Source organism: Crotalus tigris, unplaced genomic scaffold, assembly GCF_016545835.1.
Source record: "Crotalus tigris isolate CLP2741 ecotype Arizona unplaced genomic scaffold, ASM1654583v1 scf7180000018490.839948, whole genome shotgun sequence".
Lineage (NCBI taxonomy): Eukaryota > Metazoa > Chordata > Lepidosauria > Squamata > Viperidae > Crotalus > Crotalus tigris.
In genome coordinates, this window is record NW_024097036.1 from 71,464 (window position 1) to 85,281 (window position 13,818).

At 39.2% G+C, this 13,818-nt stretch overlaps 1 protein-coding gene across 1 annotated transcript in view; it reads left to right on the top strand.

Moving 5' to 3' along the window:
* The window catches only part of ADAMTS12 (ADAM metallopeptidase with thrombospondin type 1 motif 12), a gene marked incomplete at its 5' end in the record, with an annotated part of 94,184 nt that overhangs the window by 65,624 nt on the left and 14,742 nt on the right, over positions 1-13,818 (top strand). Inside the window, 2 exons of the mRNA XM_039353057.1 lie at positions 2,117-2,243; positions 10,288-10,498. Coding sequence (XP_039208991.1) covers positions 2,117-2,243; positions 10,288-10,498 — 338 coding nt within the window. The remainder of the gene's footprint in view (positions 1-2,116; positions 2,244-10,287; positions 10,499-13,818) is intronic.

The following is a 13,818-nucleotide window of genomic DNA, read 5'->3' on the forward strand; positions in this document are numbered from 1 at the left end:
ATAATGTTTTATTAATAGTTAATTTATATGTCCTTTGAAAGGCCACAAATAAAATTAGCATACAGAAAACTACATTGTGTGCCTACTAAACATTAATTAGTTAAGCCTCAGGCAAACAATGGCATTTTTCCTACTCCAAGTAATAAACTCAGTGGGGTTTTCTGCCCTAATTTAATGCAGAAATCACACTATGCAATTAACAATGTTTTCACAGTTTTTTAAAAAATAACATTGAAAGCGCTTTTATCAGCCCTGTTCAAACTAATAATAACTTATCAAGGAATTGCTGAAGGTGTCCTCTAGTTGTTTCTGTGGAGTAATTAAGGTAGAATGAGAATGTCATTCTTGTCAGTTAATTTATGATAATTACCCTTTCTTCTTGAGTAATTCTTATTATCAATTTACTTCACCATCTCGACCTATTGAAAACAGGTCCTATGTACTGTCTGGTTTGAACTGAATTGAAAGAAGAAAGAAAGATTTGTAGGCATCTAATCAACAGCAAGCCTGTTGTACACAGAGACATGTGAAGTAAATACTTTAGATAAAAAAGGAAATAAAAGTGCCTCTGCTCTTTATATCTATTGTCCTTAGTTTACAGATGCAAAAAACTGTTTCATATAAAGTTGAATTCCAAGAGGGTCAATCGGGGTTTGCCTGAACTGATTACTGAGTTGAGTTGGACTATTGCAGTGTTTCTCAACCTTGACCATTTTAAGGCATGTGGACTTCAACTCCCAGAATTCCACAGCCAGCATTGCTGGCTGTGGAATTCTGGGAGTTGAAGTCCACATGCCTTAAAATGGTCAAGGTTGAGAAACACTGGACTACGGTCTACATTTTCAACAAGGTTATGAAGTTTTGTTTTTTTAAGAACTAAAATCCCACACATCTATAAGGCAACCTATTTATTTTCTTCTTCTCTTTGAGCTTATTCAGGAACCTTCAGAAACAAATGCATCCGTATAAACAAAGGATAAAATAGTATCAGGATATAACCAAGGATGATTTTAGCAGAAATATGTGGGCATTCCCATACCCATACTTTATCACTTCTGAAAAAAAAAATCATAGTAGGGCATCTCTCTGATCCCTTAAAATAATGTGGAATAATGAACAATCACTAGAATAATGATGTGTCTGCATAATTACTGGAATAGTGCTGGGTTAGTAGTATGTGACTAACCTAATGCGCATTACACTTGGATACAATGTATGTAGCAAACTCTCCATTATATACCCATGAGAAACGAACCTAATGTATTACAATGTGTATTCCTTTGTTCCTGAGAAAAGGAAAGTATAAAACTGAAGTCTGAACCCGCCCTCGGGGTTCAGAATTGCTTGTTGCTACTGCTTCTGAACCTACGCAATAAATCTCTCTGCTAAAACCCTCTGGAATTCATAAGAGTCCTCTCATTTTCCACAAGAATAGTACCAACTTTAGCTGGAATGCCAAACTATAGTGCCAACTATCATTACAAGGATGACATGGTACCAGTGTTCCAATATTTGAGGGGCTGCCACAGAAGAGGAGGCCAACCTATTCTCCAAAGCACCAGAAAGCAGGACAAAAAGCAATGGATAGAAACTAATCAAGGAGAAAACCAATCTAGAACTTAGGAGAAATTTCCTGAGAGTTGGAACAATTAATCAGTGGAGCAACGTGCCTTCAGAAGTTGTGGGTGCTCCAACACTGGAGGTTTTGAAGAGGAGATTGGACAGCCATTTGTCCAGAATGGTATAGAGTCTCCTGCTTGTGCAGGGGATTGGACCAGAAGACCTCCAAGCTCCTTTCCAAATCTGTTATTCTGTTCCTTAAAATGCTGTGGAACACACAAATTCTGCAGTGATATAGGCAAAGTCCACCGACGTTTGACATTCAAAAAATATAAATAAAAAAATGAAAACTGGCAGATGCCAATGTCAGTTTTCTGGGTTTTGAACATTTGGTGCTGGCACATAGTGTTACTAACAGGCAGGATGTTCTCCTGCAAATCTGTGTACTCAGCAGTTTCTCAGCAGTGCTAACACCGAACATGAGCACCAAAATGTTTATCTTCTTAAAGATAACATCTAAAGATGAAGTTCAAAATTTCTTTCATTTTTCTTGTAGGGCTTCAGCGACAGATTGCCCATTGTGTGAAGAGGGGGAAGAGTATGGTGAAAAACCTGTTTTGTGATCCAGAAACACAGCCCAAGGCAAAACAGAAAAAATGCACTGAAAAAGATTGTCCACCGAGGTATGCACGCATATCATATAGAGCAACCTTTGTGGCTTGGCAGCCTGACTGGGAAGGGGGGAGAGGGGAACCAGGCCGTGTGAGTGATGGGCTAGCGTGCCTGTGCACATACACAGCTCGGCTTGTGTGAGTTGAGCTGCTTGCGCATGTCCATGTACACCAGCCCACCGCTCACGCAAGTTGAGCGCATGCAAATGCACGCGGCCCAATTCTGAACAGGTTACAGCCCGGTACTGGGCTACAGCCCAGGGGTTGAGGACCCCTGATATAGAAGAAGGTATTTTAAGATAAGGATGGCAAATAAACTATATTTTTTCCATCCCAGGCCATATATGGTTGAAGAAAAATAACTATCCAAATTAAAGAAAAATTAAAGTACGTGAGAGATCAGTAATAATATGAAAATGTGTGAGCAGAGTGAATAACTCAGTAATGTTTCAACCAGTATTCCTTATTCCAACTGTTTGTCAGCTTCTGTCTTATCAACAATTTTCTTAGGCAATGATCCAGAATCTGCATTCATTCAGACAATAAGAAACTAAAGCTTTCAGGAACCAGTAGGATCAGTAATAAAGGGTGATGGACAGCATTGTCTACAGGGAGGGACTCAAAAACAGTTGACAAGAGATAGTCACAGTTGTGCACTTGAAGTCCCACCCCTTTGTATGTACATGTTACATTGACACACACATAAAAGGAATGTGCTGTGATTGCTCTGCACAACTGCCATATTGATTATTTTTTTACTCCCAGGAATGCCACTAATGATAGATGCTGTACTTTAATAAATCATGTTTTATATTTTCACCAATGCTCTCTTCTGCTTCTGCAGGGTGGTTTATCTCAGGAGATTGTTATAAGAGAGGTATTGCTAAAACACCATCTATAAAACTCTTTAAGTTAAATTGTAAACATTCTTGAAAAAACATTGGCTGAATTTTCTTAAGATTTGGGGGGGGGGGTTTCACAGATATTTTAAGTGCATTCTTGAAAAGAACAGATAAGATGTCAGAGAAGGGCTTGTGAGATTTCAGCAGTCATTTTTGTCAGGGCTGTTACTGATCTGAAAAAGTTGCCAAACCCTGTTGCAACATGAACTGAGATAATAATTGAAGGACTTTAAATTGAAAAGTCATAAATCATTTAATGTATTGCTGCAGATTGTAGCATTTCCCACAGAGAGGTAAAGTCCCTTTTCCCTTGAATCAGAGATAAGGAAAAGTACCTCTGAATAAACCAGGAAGGTGAGTTTCCATTATGAGTTTCCATCCTGTTGTTCAATGTTCTTTCTCTGATTAATGTCCTATTTGCATATCTAAATATTCCAAGTTCTGACTAGTCTTACTTGAACATGGTCTCAAATATTTCTTTTGTCAGAAGAATAATTTGGGGTTCCAACTCAAGCCAGGATTGTGCAAGAATAAATAAAAATGAAATACAGACACTGTGAGAAATGAAGAAAGAGTTTGCCTTTAAGGGCAGCTGCAGAGAAATGGGGTACAGCAATATACTTTTATACGGGAGCTTGTCCTGGTGTGGAAGTGTCTACGTGCTGATTCTAGGGTGACACCTGAAGAGTATATGTGTGTGTGTATGTGTGTATAGTTATGTCATCTGTGATGCTTATTCTTGTGAACATGCAGTTCCGCTAGGAGATTTAATTAACTATATTTGTGTTTACAGACCTTATTCTTTGATATGTAGATTAGATCTGGATAACCTTTTGGGGGATTTGAGTAAGTTTGAGTAAAAGATTTTCCCCCGTTTTCTATTTTTACTTGATTAAATTAGTTTCAGTTTGACTGTCAATTATCTAGTGGAGATGCTGATTCTCAGACGATTGAGGATTCTGTTAATGTTTTAAGATGGAAACAGTATAAAGAATAAAATATATTTTGATATAAAACCTCGTACACTAGTAGTTAATGTGTGACTGAAAAAGTTCTATAGCAGATGTCAAGACTGTTTTGAGGAGCACATCAATAGTTTACAGATGCTATACAAAACTTCCTAAATGTTGCTCAGTAGAGATGAACTAAAGGGACTGCTTGTTCTGGCCCCTTCAATTTTGTAATTGCTAACTACTGATAACTTTCTTTCAGTCGGAAATACTGATTGAAAAGGAGAATCATTTTCTTCTTCTGCCATGCTGCTGATGAAAATCACCCTTCCTGTTTCTGTCAATTCAGATCAAGGCAGGCCTTGGTCTCAAGGCTAACTATATCCAGTAAGGAGGAGGATAGTTTTGGCAAATATATGATGCAGAAGCACAGAGCTATATCATTCTCTTTCTTTATCCCAGTTCAGATGAAAGTTACAGCCTCAGCTTGCTTGTTACTATCAGATTAAACATGAAAGAGTCACTGAGATGATGCATTTTAATGTCTTTAGTTTGGCTTTTTGTTGCATTTAATGATGTTTTAATCATAGTTTTGTTGCATTTAATAATGTTTTAATCATACGCATGACTTTCCAGAAGTTAGGAGATGAAGATCAGTTTTCCAATCAGTGTTCATTATATTCATTTATTCACACCATTTATTTTTTTTCCCTGCAAATCACCTTAAGAAAAGCAAAATCTAAGAAAAAAAATCATTATTTTTATTTTATTTACTTGTATCCCACTATTATTAGTTTTACAAAATTCAAGGCAGCAAACTTACCCAACACATCTTCTTCCTCCTGTTTTCTTCACAACAATCTGTTGGGCTGAGGGAGAGAGAGCCCAAAGTCATCCAGCTGTCTTTTAGGGCTAAGACGTGACTTGAACTCATGTCTTCTACTTTTTAGCCCAGCGCCTTAACCATTAGACCAAATTGGCTTTTTCACAATATATGTCCCTAATATATATAATATGACGGTATTTCAAATGCATCAACTTTACTAATACCTATTATTTCAGTGCAACAACTGTACTATATGTTTCTATACTTTACATAACTTTCCACATGTTTTCCAAATATGTATGCCTCTTTGGAAATAATTCCCATAAAATTTAGACTTACTTCTTGTGTGGCAAGAAAGGAGGATTGCAACCTGAAGTTATTGTTGTACACTCTCTTTGCTATGAACTTTCAAAACTCAGAGGGGTTTGTCTAAGAATGTTAATCATGATTCAACTAACTAGCTGATTTTTTTATGCAGAGTAAACACTGAACATCTGCTGCAAGAATTTACTGGGTTTTCTGCCACTGTAACAACGATGTATGCTGATCACATCTCACTGGGTGGCCATATCTGGAATATCATTACAGTCTCTGTAAATAATGTGCTTGTTCTTTAAAGCACAAACCACAAAGTAGCTATAATTATCCTGTGCTAATAATTTGGGCGCTAACTGATAGTATAATCTTATTTGAAAATGAATAGCCTCTATGATATACTGAAAAAAAAATGCTCAAAGGCATCCTGCACAGAGTTCTAGAATCACAAAGAAAAAGGTTTATTTGTCTGTTTGTTTAATCAAATCCATATGGCTGCCATCTTACAGAAGGTAATTCTGGGCAGCCTACATAGAATCAATTATTTACACCTATTATAAAACCAAGGGTCTGTCTTAGGCCCAGTACTCTTCGATATCTTCATAAATGACATAGATGAGAGAATAGAAGTGGAACTCACCAAATTTGCAGATGACACTAAACTGGCTGGAATAGCCAACACCCCAAAAGACAAGCTTAGGATCCAAAAAGATCTTGACAAACTTGAACAATGGGCCCTATCCAACAAAATGAAATTTAATGTGGAGAAGAGCAAAGTTTTATTTTTAGGCAGAAAAATCAGAGGTATAAGTACAGATTAGGCAAGACCTGGCTCAAAAACAGTAACTGAGAGGGACCTTGGAGTCCTAGTAGATGATCACTTGAATTTGAGCCAACAGTGTGCATCAGCAGCCAAAAAAGCTAATATAGTCCTGGGTTGTATAAACAGAGGCATAGAATCAAGAACATGTGAAGGATTAGTACCACTTTATAAAACCCTAGTAAGACCACACCTGGAATACTGCAGCCAATTTTGGTCACCACATCACAAAAAAGATGTTGAGAGTTTGGAAAAAATTCAGAGAAGAGCAACTAAGGTGATCAAAGGCCTGGAGACTAAAACGTATGAAGAACGGCTGCAGGAGTTAAGTTTGGCTAGTCTAAAGAAAAGAAGAAATAGGGGAGACATGATAGCAGTGTTCTAGTATTTGAGGGGCTGCCACAAAGAAGAGGAGGTTCCTAAGAGTGAGGACAATTAACCAGAAATTGTAGGTGCTCCATCACTGGAGGTTTTTAAGAAGAGACTGGACAGTCACTTGTCTGAGATGGTATAGGTTCTCATCCTTGAGCAGGGGGCTGGACTAGAAGACCTCCAAGATCCATTCCTTTCTCTTCCATTCCATGATGAAAAAAAAATGTTTTGAGAGCTTTTGGGAAGGACATAAGAGCTGGGGCTAACCTCATCTCATAGAAGATGATATTCCAAAGAGGAGATGCTACTACATCTCCCAAGTCCCATCAGATGGAATTTTTTAGCAGATGGGTCCCACAGCATGTCTTTCCTGCTGGACCTGATGGGATGGGTTGATGTACCTGGGGAGAGATGGTCCCACAGATAACAAGGCCCCATTTCATGTAGGGCTTTACAGGTCAAAACCAGCAAACTGGAAACCAATGAAGTTCAGGAACAGAGGTGTAACACATGTCCTTCTAGAAGCGCACATAATTGCCTGTTGAACAACATTTTGCACTAGCTGGTGCTTCAAGCACATGCCCATGAAGAACACATTACAGTAGTTTATTGACCAGGGCCTGAGTAACTGAGCAAAACCTCATGAACCAGGAATGGGCCAACTGGTACACAACACAACACAACATTGTGCAAAGGCTTTCCTGACCACAACTGCCACAGGCTCCTCAAGCAAAAGTTGTGAATCTAGGAAGACCCCCAGATTGGACACTGGGTCTATTTGGAGTAGTGCCACCCCATCCAGAACCAAAGAGGGTAAAGTCCCAGATTCAGGCCCTAAAACCCAACGTCACTCAGTCTTGCCAGGGTTCATCAGAAACCTGTTGTTCCCCATCCAACCTCCAGACACCAGGACAGGATATCAAGACCATTGCTTAAGTTGCCAGGGCCAGAGAGATACAGTGAAATATAACAAGCATATCAGGTTATACTTTAATGCAACGCAGATGTTTACCCAGAGATTCAGTATAATTTTCTCTCAAGTACAGTACAGTTAAAATAGCAGTTTTAATGGTTGAAGGCATTTTGTTGTATCCCTGTCCCAATTCTGTTATTATGCAAAAAATCTGGGTGATGCACAGTACACAAACAATTAAACCATATAAATACAAACACAATAAATCCCAAATAAAAATATCAACACCAAAACACTTCCTACAGTCTTTGCCACAAATACACCAATACTGAAATGTGACAAAAACCCTTGGCATCCTCAAAAGGTATAAGCTTGACACACACACGCACCCAAGATTCATGAAGCCTGATGTGTTTGTTACCAGGGGAAAGCAAACAGTCTGGGGAGATTCTTATAACTTAGGAAGAGAACAATAAAGCTGTTTACTTTAGGTCAGTGGTTCTCAACGTGTGGGTCGGGACCCCATTTGGGGTCGAACGACCATTTCACGGGGGTCGCCAAATAAGGCTGTCCACCATTTTTTCCCCCTTTTCCTTAGCTGTGATACTCCCTTTTATTCTATTGGCTTTTGAAAGCCAATAGAATAGACTCTCTTGAATAGAGTCTAATTCTATTGGCTTTCAAAAGCCAATAGGAATTGTCCAGGCTGTCTCTGCTCTGCTGAGCCCGTCAAAAGTCCCATTCTGCAAACGGTGCTGCACCAGTTGAGTAGTCCTCGACTTACGACCGGTTGAGTAGTCCTCGACTTACGACCAGTTGGGGGTCATGGCATTAAAAAGGTTGAGAACCACTGCTTTAGGTATTTATGAGTAGCTCTGATTGCCTGCACCTAATAGTTGCTCACATTTTTGGTGTTCTTTATTCTTAACTTGATTTGAATTGCATAGCCTTTAAGAATAATGACATTTTAAAAACAGGGCTGTGTTCTATGCAGTCTGACACATGTCTAGGTTCATTGAAGAATGTTGTCAGCAGAAGTAGAATCAAATATGACATGTTTTGTTTGTAGGTTTTTTTGAAATGCAACTTTCTCCTATGAGATATATTTTAAATCAAGTTTATCTAGACCTGGAACAAGCATCCTGGTAACCACTATATCATCATAAAGAAATTTCAAAACCCTAAATTGCTGCTGCCAAGTCATAATTGTCCTGATTTTTATAGCCCAGATCTGCTGTCCCTGTGAAATTGCCTATGCAAGTTGGGAGCAGTAAGTTGCACAGGATGACCATTTTGGCTTTGGGTGCACTAACCATTTTAAGGTTTTGAAAATGAGGCTAGATCAGCTCCCACACAGAAGTTAATATATAGGAGGCAAATAACTGGTAAAAGATTGGCTACCAAACATGCATGGATTAAAAAAAGCTTAAAGTCTGCTGGATTAAGCAGACTTCTTAGAAAATGTCAAAGGTATAGCATATTATAATTAATCAACTGCGCAGAAGCACCTTCAATTTCCCATTACAAAATGTCTGTCATGTGAAAATGAAGCCTAAATTATTTTCAGTCTCATTGTTTCTGGGTCTTGCTTTCTCAGTGCAAAAGTCCAAGAATATATAGAATCACTGTGAAAATTTACAAAGTATGCCACAATGGAGTATTAGTTTCAGTTAATGATGTCAAAATTGGGTAGACTTTTCATCTTGAGGCATTGTACAAAATACATGACCATAATTTATGGATTTGCTCACACGCTGAATGGATCTGCTCACCATATTGCTTCCCCTTATCTTGGAATTTAAGTAAAATTGACTGATTATTGCTAATCCTTAGGAAGGAGAATATAGAACTATTTTAGGATCTAGGACACATTTTGCTTTTATTGACTCTACTACAGAAAAATTAAGCAGCTTCAGAACAAAGTCATTGTTGGGCCTAGGACAGACTAAACTGTGTACGTGATAGACTAGGGCAGACTAAACTCTGTGTGTGTTGTGTGTGTGTGTGTGTGTGTGTGTGCGTGTGTGTATGCGTGCCATACTTTGGCTAGTATGGCACAAGCTTAACCAAAGTCCAATTTGAACCCAAGCATGCTCATATTATTCTATGCAAGCTCAGATCTCTAATCTAGAGACTACATTAAAAATACTATTCCTCACATCCTGCCAATTACCATACTAATTATATATAATGTACTATCATACACCCAGGGTTCCTAATCGTATAAAATACAATCATATACTAATACAGCTGATATGCTACATCTCCCCAATGTAATGACTTCCTTCTGCCATAATAAAAATTACAGTTTGATGGCAACTTTTGGAGGAGATGTTTCTCACAGTGTGTGCACTTTTGAATGTAGATTGTTCAAATGTTGTGGAGAATAAAGAGGAAGATATTGATGAAGAGAGGGGAGACCTGTTACCAAAGCAACCAGGAGTGAAAGATTGCTTAAGCTCAACAATGAAGGAGAAATGCAAAAAAATATCTCAAACAGAAACCTCCCTAATTCATGTTAGTATAAGTAGGAAAGGAAGTAATGCATGATTAGACGCCAAAGATTCTGTTACTGTAGTGTAGTTCTAGTCTTCCTGTGGAGCTGATTTTCTGGACTGGCCTATCTAGTGGCGCTGATGTAAAATAATATGTAAAATACTAGTAGGAAGCCACTTCCAGTGGTAATAACTGTGAGAGCAGATAGCATTTCTTCTAGCAAATTAAAGATTGCTATTAAGGAAATGCTGTTGCTGAGCTGGCATGAATTTACTTTCATCCAATTTCCCATAGTCCAATTTAAGGGAATAAAATGTGTTGAAAGCCAGCTACTTAAAAATGGAGAAATCTGGGCTCAGAGTATTTCAGCATTTCTCTTTGCTCTACTCCAATAATAATGCTCAGATTTTGATTTTCAAATTTCACTTCATGTTCTTTGTCCTCTTTTGGCTTTCTCTGCAGATGGTGGGCAGGGGAATGGCAGAAGTGTTCCACCACCTGTGGCCCCACAGGAGAAAAGAAGCGCACTGTCCTTTGTATCCAGAAATTGGGATTTGATGAGCAGGCACTACCTGTGGAAAAATGCCAACATCTGCTAAAACCAAAAACTCGCCTTTCGTGTAATAGGGATATCTCATGCCCATCCGACTGGACTGTAAGCAACTGGACTGAGGTAAATTTGTAAATCAACTTGGCTTATAAGAAATTGGGGTGCCTTAGAGTTGACATTAGCATTCATCTGTGATTTAGATTAAGCAAGAGCTGTGTATTTAGACCATTTTTTCCCTTTTAGGCCTGTGAAAAGAGCTATTTTCCTATTGTATCTTTGGTATATATGATTATTTTACATTCTGTTCTAGTTCAGGAAAAATTGGGTTTTGAATCCCGACAGCTACTTGAAACACTGGAACTGCTGATTTTAAAACCACTATATTTGAATTCCCATGGCCTTTAAGATAAATTAAGCAAGAAATAAATAATATTTTAGAAATCAGGACAATCACCCTGTTTGCTCATCTTTAAAGTATAAGGATGTGCAACCTATACTTAGCATAATTAAACAAAAACAGAATTAAATCTAAACTCTCCTATAAGAACAGAAAAAAAGGAAAATCCAGCCATGATGACCTCCCACAAATACTAAATGTGCTTCCAGCCATTTAAGTTTAGTCATTCTTAATTTAAAAGGTTGGCCTAATAAAACAATCCTTTAATCCTCCTTTCTCCATCTGTCATGTGCTAATCCAGACTTCCCCAACATGGATGGACACAGCATAGACCAGGGGTCTTCAAACTTGGCCCTTTTATGACTTGTGGAGTTCAACTCCCAGAATTCCTCAGCCAGTGTGCCTAGCTGAGGAATTCTGGGAGTTAAAGTCCACAAGTCATAAAAGGGACAAGTTTGAAGATCCGTGGCATAGACCCTGGTGAGAATTCTAAGATTTGAAGTCACGTATCTAAAGCAGGGGTCCCCAACCCCTAGGTTGCAGCCTACTATCAGGCCTTGAGCCCTTCGGAACCGGGCTGCAGTTCAGTGAAGTTATGGGCAAGTTGAGAGGTCATCTGCCTTCATTTCTTATAAAGTATGAGGAAGGAAGCCATTTGGTCACAGATATTCAATTATATATTTCAAAACTCACCTCCTGTAAAACAGCCTTCCTCGGTGTGCTGCTCTCTAGGTATGATTTCCAGAATCTTTCAGGCAACATTGTGATTTCATCTCCTAAAACAGTGATGGCGAACCTTTTAGAGACCGAGTGCCCCAAAACTGGCCCCGCCCCCACTCCACCCCCTGCCCCGCCCCCCATCCCCTGCGCCGCCTGCCTGCAGGGCCACTCAACGCCTCCAGGGCCCGCCACAGATCGCCCAGGCAGCCCAGAGAGCTATGGCAGTCACACCCTCTGCCCATGCCCTGCAGCATCAACTGTGCACAATGGGGTGTGAGGGCAGAGTCTTGTCTACACTGCCTGGCTGCCATATCCTTGGCTGCACTGCTCCGCAGAATCTCGAATATGTTGGTTGTACAAAATATATGCAACATATCAGATTAAAAAAGGCTGCACCAAAACAGGTGTGGGCAAACAACTGAAGGCTTTGGTTATTTTGTTTTAGAAGTTTCCTGTCAGAGCCGAGCACAAACTAATGGTTCACAGGCTATAACTTAATTAATTAATTTAGAGATGAAGGAAGAAAAAGAGGGAAAATTTGCAGATTCTGTCTTTGGTATGTGTGTTTCTGATGTCTTTATTCAAAAGACATAATAAAGTGCATTTATAGCCAAATATGAGAAAATTATATTCAAAAATGCTCATTTTATTAGGGAATGAATAATTTGTATTTAAATATAGGTTTTTATGCAGATTTTAAAAAAGCAAAAAAATTAAGCTAGAGTATAAGAGTAAAGCAGACTTAGCAATGACTATGCATTGAATTAGCCTGTCTCTGCCCAATAAAAATGAATATGTCTCCTGCTTTAAAAATTATTTTGTATGCCGTTCTTTAATTAAAAAATACTTAAAGATTTGCTGCCTCCGGTTATTAAGAAATCCTCTTCTAATTTTGTTGTTATTAGTAGGGGACACAAGAATAGCTTTTAACCCACACAGCTTCAAACTGCTTTTTCTTTCCTTGTATAATAAATCAAATGAAGCATAACAGTAGGTATGATTTTACCAATATTCTTCTGCTGATTGATTTTATACAACCCATCAAGTATGAAAACTTGATATCTGGAATAAGTGAATTAAAGTGAATTAAACGTTATTTTCAGCTAATAGTGTTGATGAAACATAATCTGAATTAATGATCTTGTGCATCAGTAAAGCATATTGCTTGGGAAGCACCTCCAGATGTGGCTCCATCATTTAATATCTGCTTAAAATGGAATGTAACTAAGCTGATGATCTGAGTACCATTGTGCAGCAATGCCTAATAGACTTTCAAGATCATAATAGATGCAGACATATCAGAAGATATTATATGTACCTTCTCAGCATGCAGTAATTAAGAATTATTTCAGAGTGTCCTGGGCAAAGTCAGGTATCAGTTAAATTAGGGACTTCAGGAAGGTTCAAATGGCTTCGTTAGCTGGGTTCACACATTGCATTAGTCACAACTTTAGTCATGGCTTATAGCTTTGCTTGTAGTATAAACTTAGATAGCTATAGTTCATTTAGCACAGAGATCCCCAACTACTGGGCCATGGCCTCTTGGCTACCGGTCCACTTGTACACACACTAACTCCCCCTTGTGCCAGCAGTAACTGAGCCCTGAGCCTCGCGCTAACCGAGCTGTGAGCTGCATGCCGGTGCTAGCTGAGCCACAAGCCTTTCGCCAGTGCTAGTTGAGCCACGTGCCATGCTAGCCGAGGCACAAGGCTCTCGCTGGTGCTACCTGGGCTGTGAGCTGTGTGCCAGCACTAGCTGAGTTGCGTGATGGCACTAGCTGAGCCGCGTGCTGGTGTTAGCCAAGCTGCGCTCTGCACACTGGTGCTAGCAACCCCATTTGCAGAGCGCACATTCTCATGGCCCCATTCACACGCATGCAGCCACATTTGCATTTGTGCGCATGCGCGCATAAAGGTGCCTGCCCTTCCCTTTCCCACTGGGTCACCAACCCAGAAAGGTTGGGGACCCCAATTTAGCATGATTAGTTAAAAAAGAATATAAAATAACTGAGATGGAAAGGACCTGGGAGGTCTTCCAGTCCAACCCACTGCCCAAACAGGAGAACCTATATAATTCCAGATGTCCAATCTCTTCTTAAAAACCTCCAGTGATGGAGCACCCACAATTTCTTGAGGCAAGCCGTTCCACTGGTTAATTGTTCTCACTGAAAGGCAATTTTTTCTTAATTCCAAGTTGGATTTCTTTCATAAGTTTTCATCTGTTACTTTTTGTCGTGCCCTCAAGTGCTTTGGAAGATAGGTTGTTCCCCTCTTTGTGACAGCCTCTCAAATATTGCAAGACTGTTATCATGTCTCTCCTAATCCTT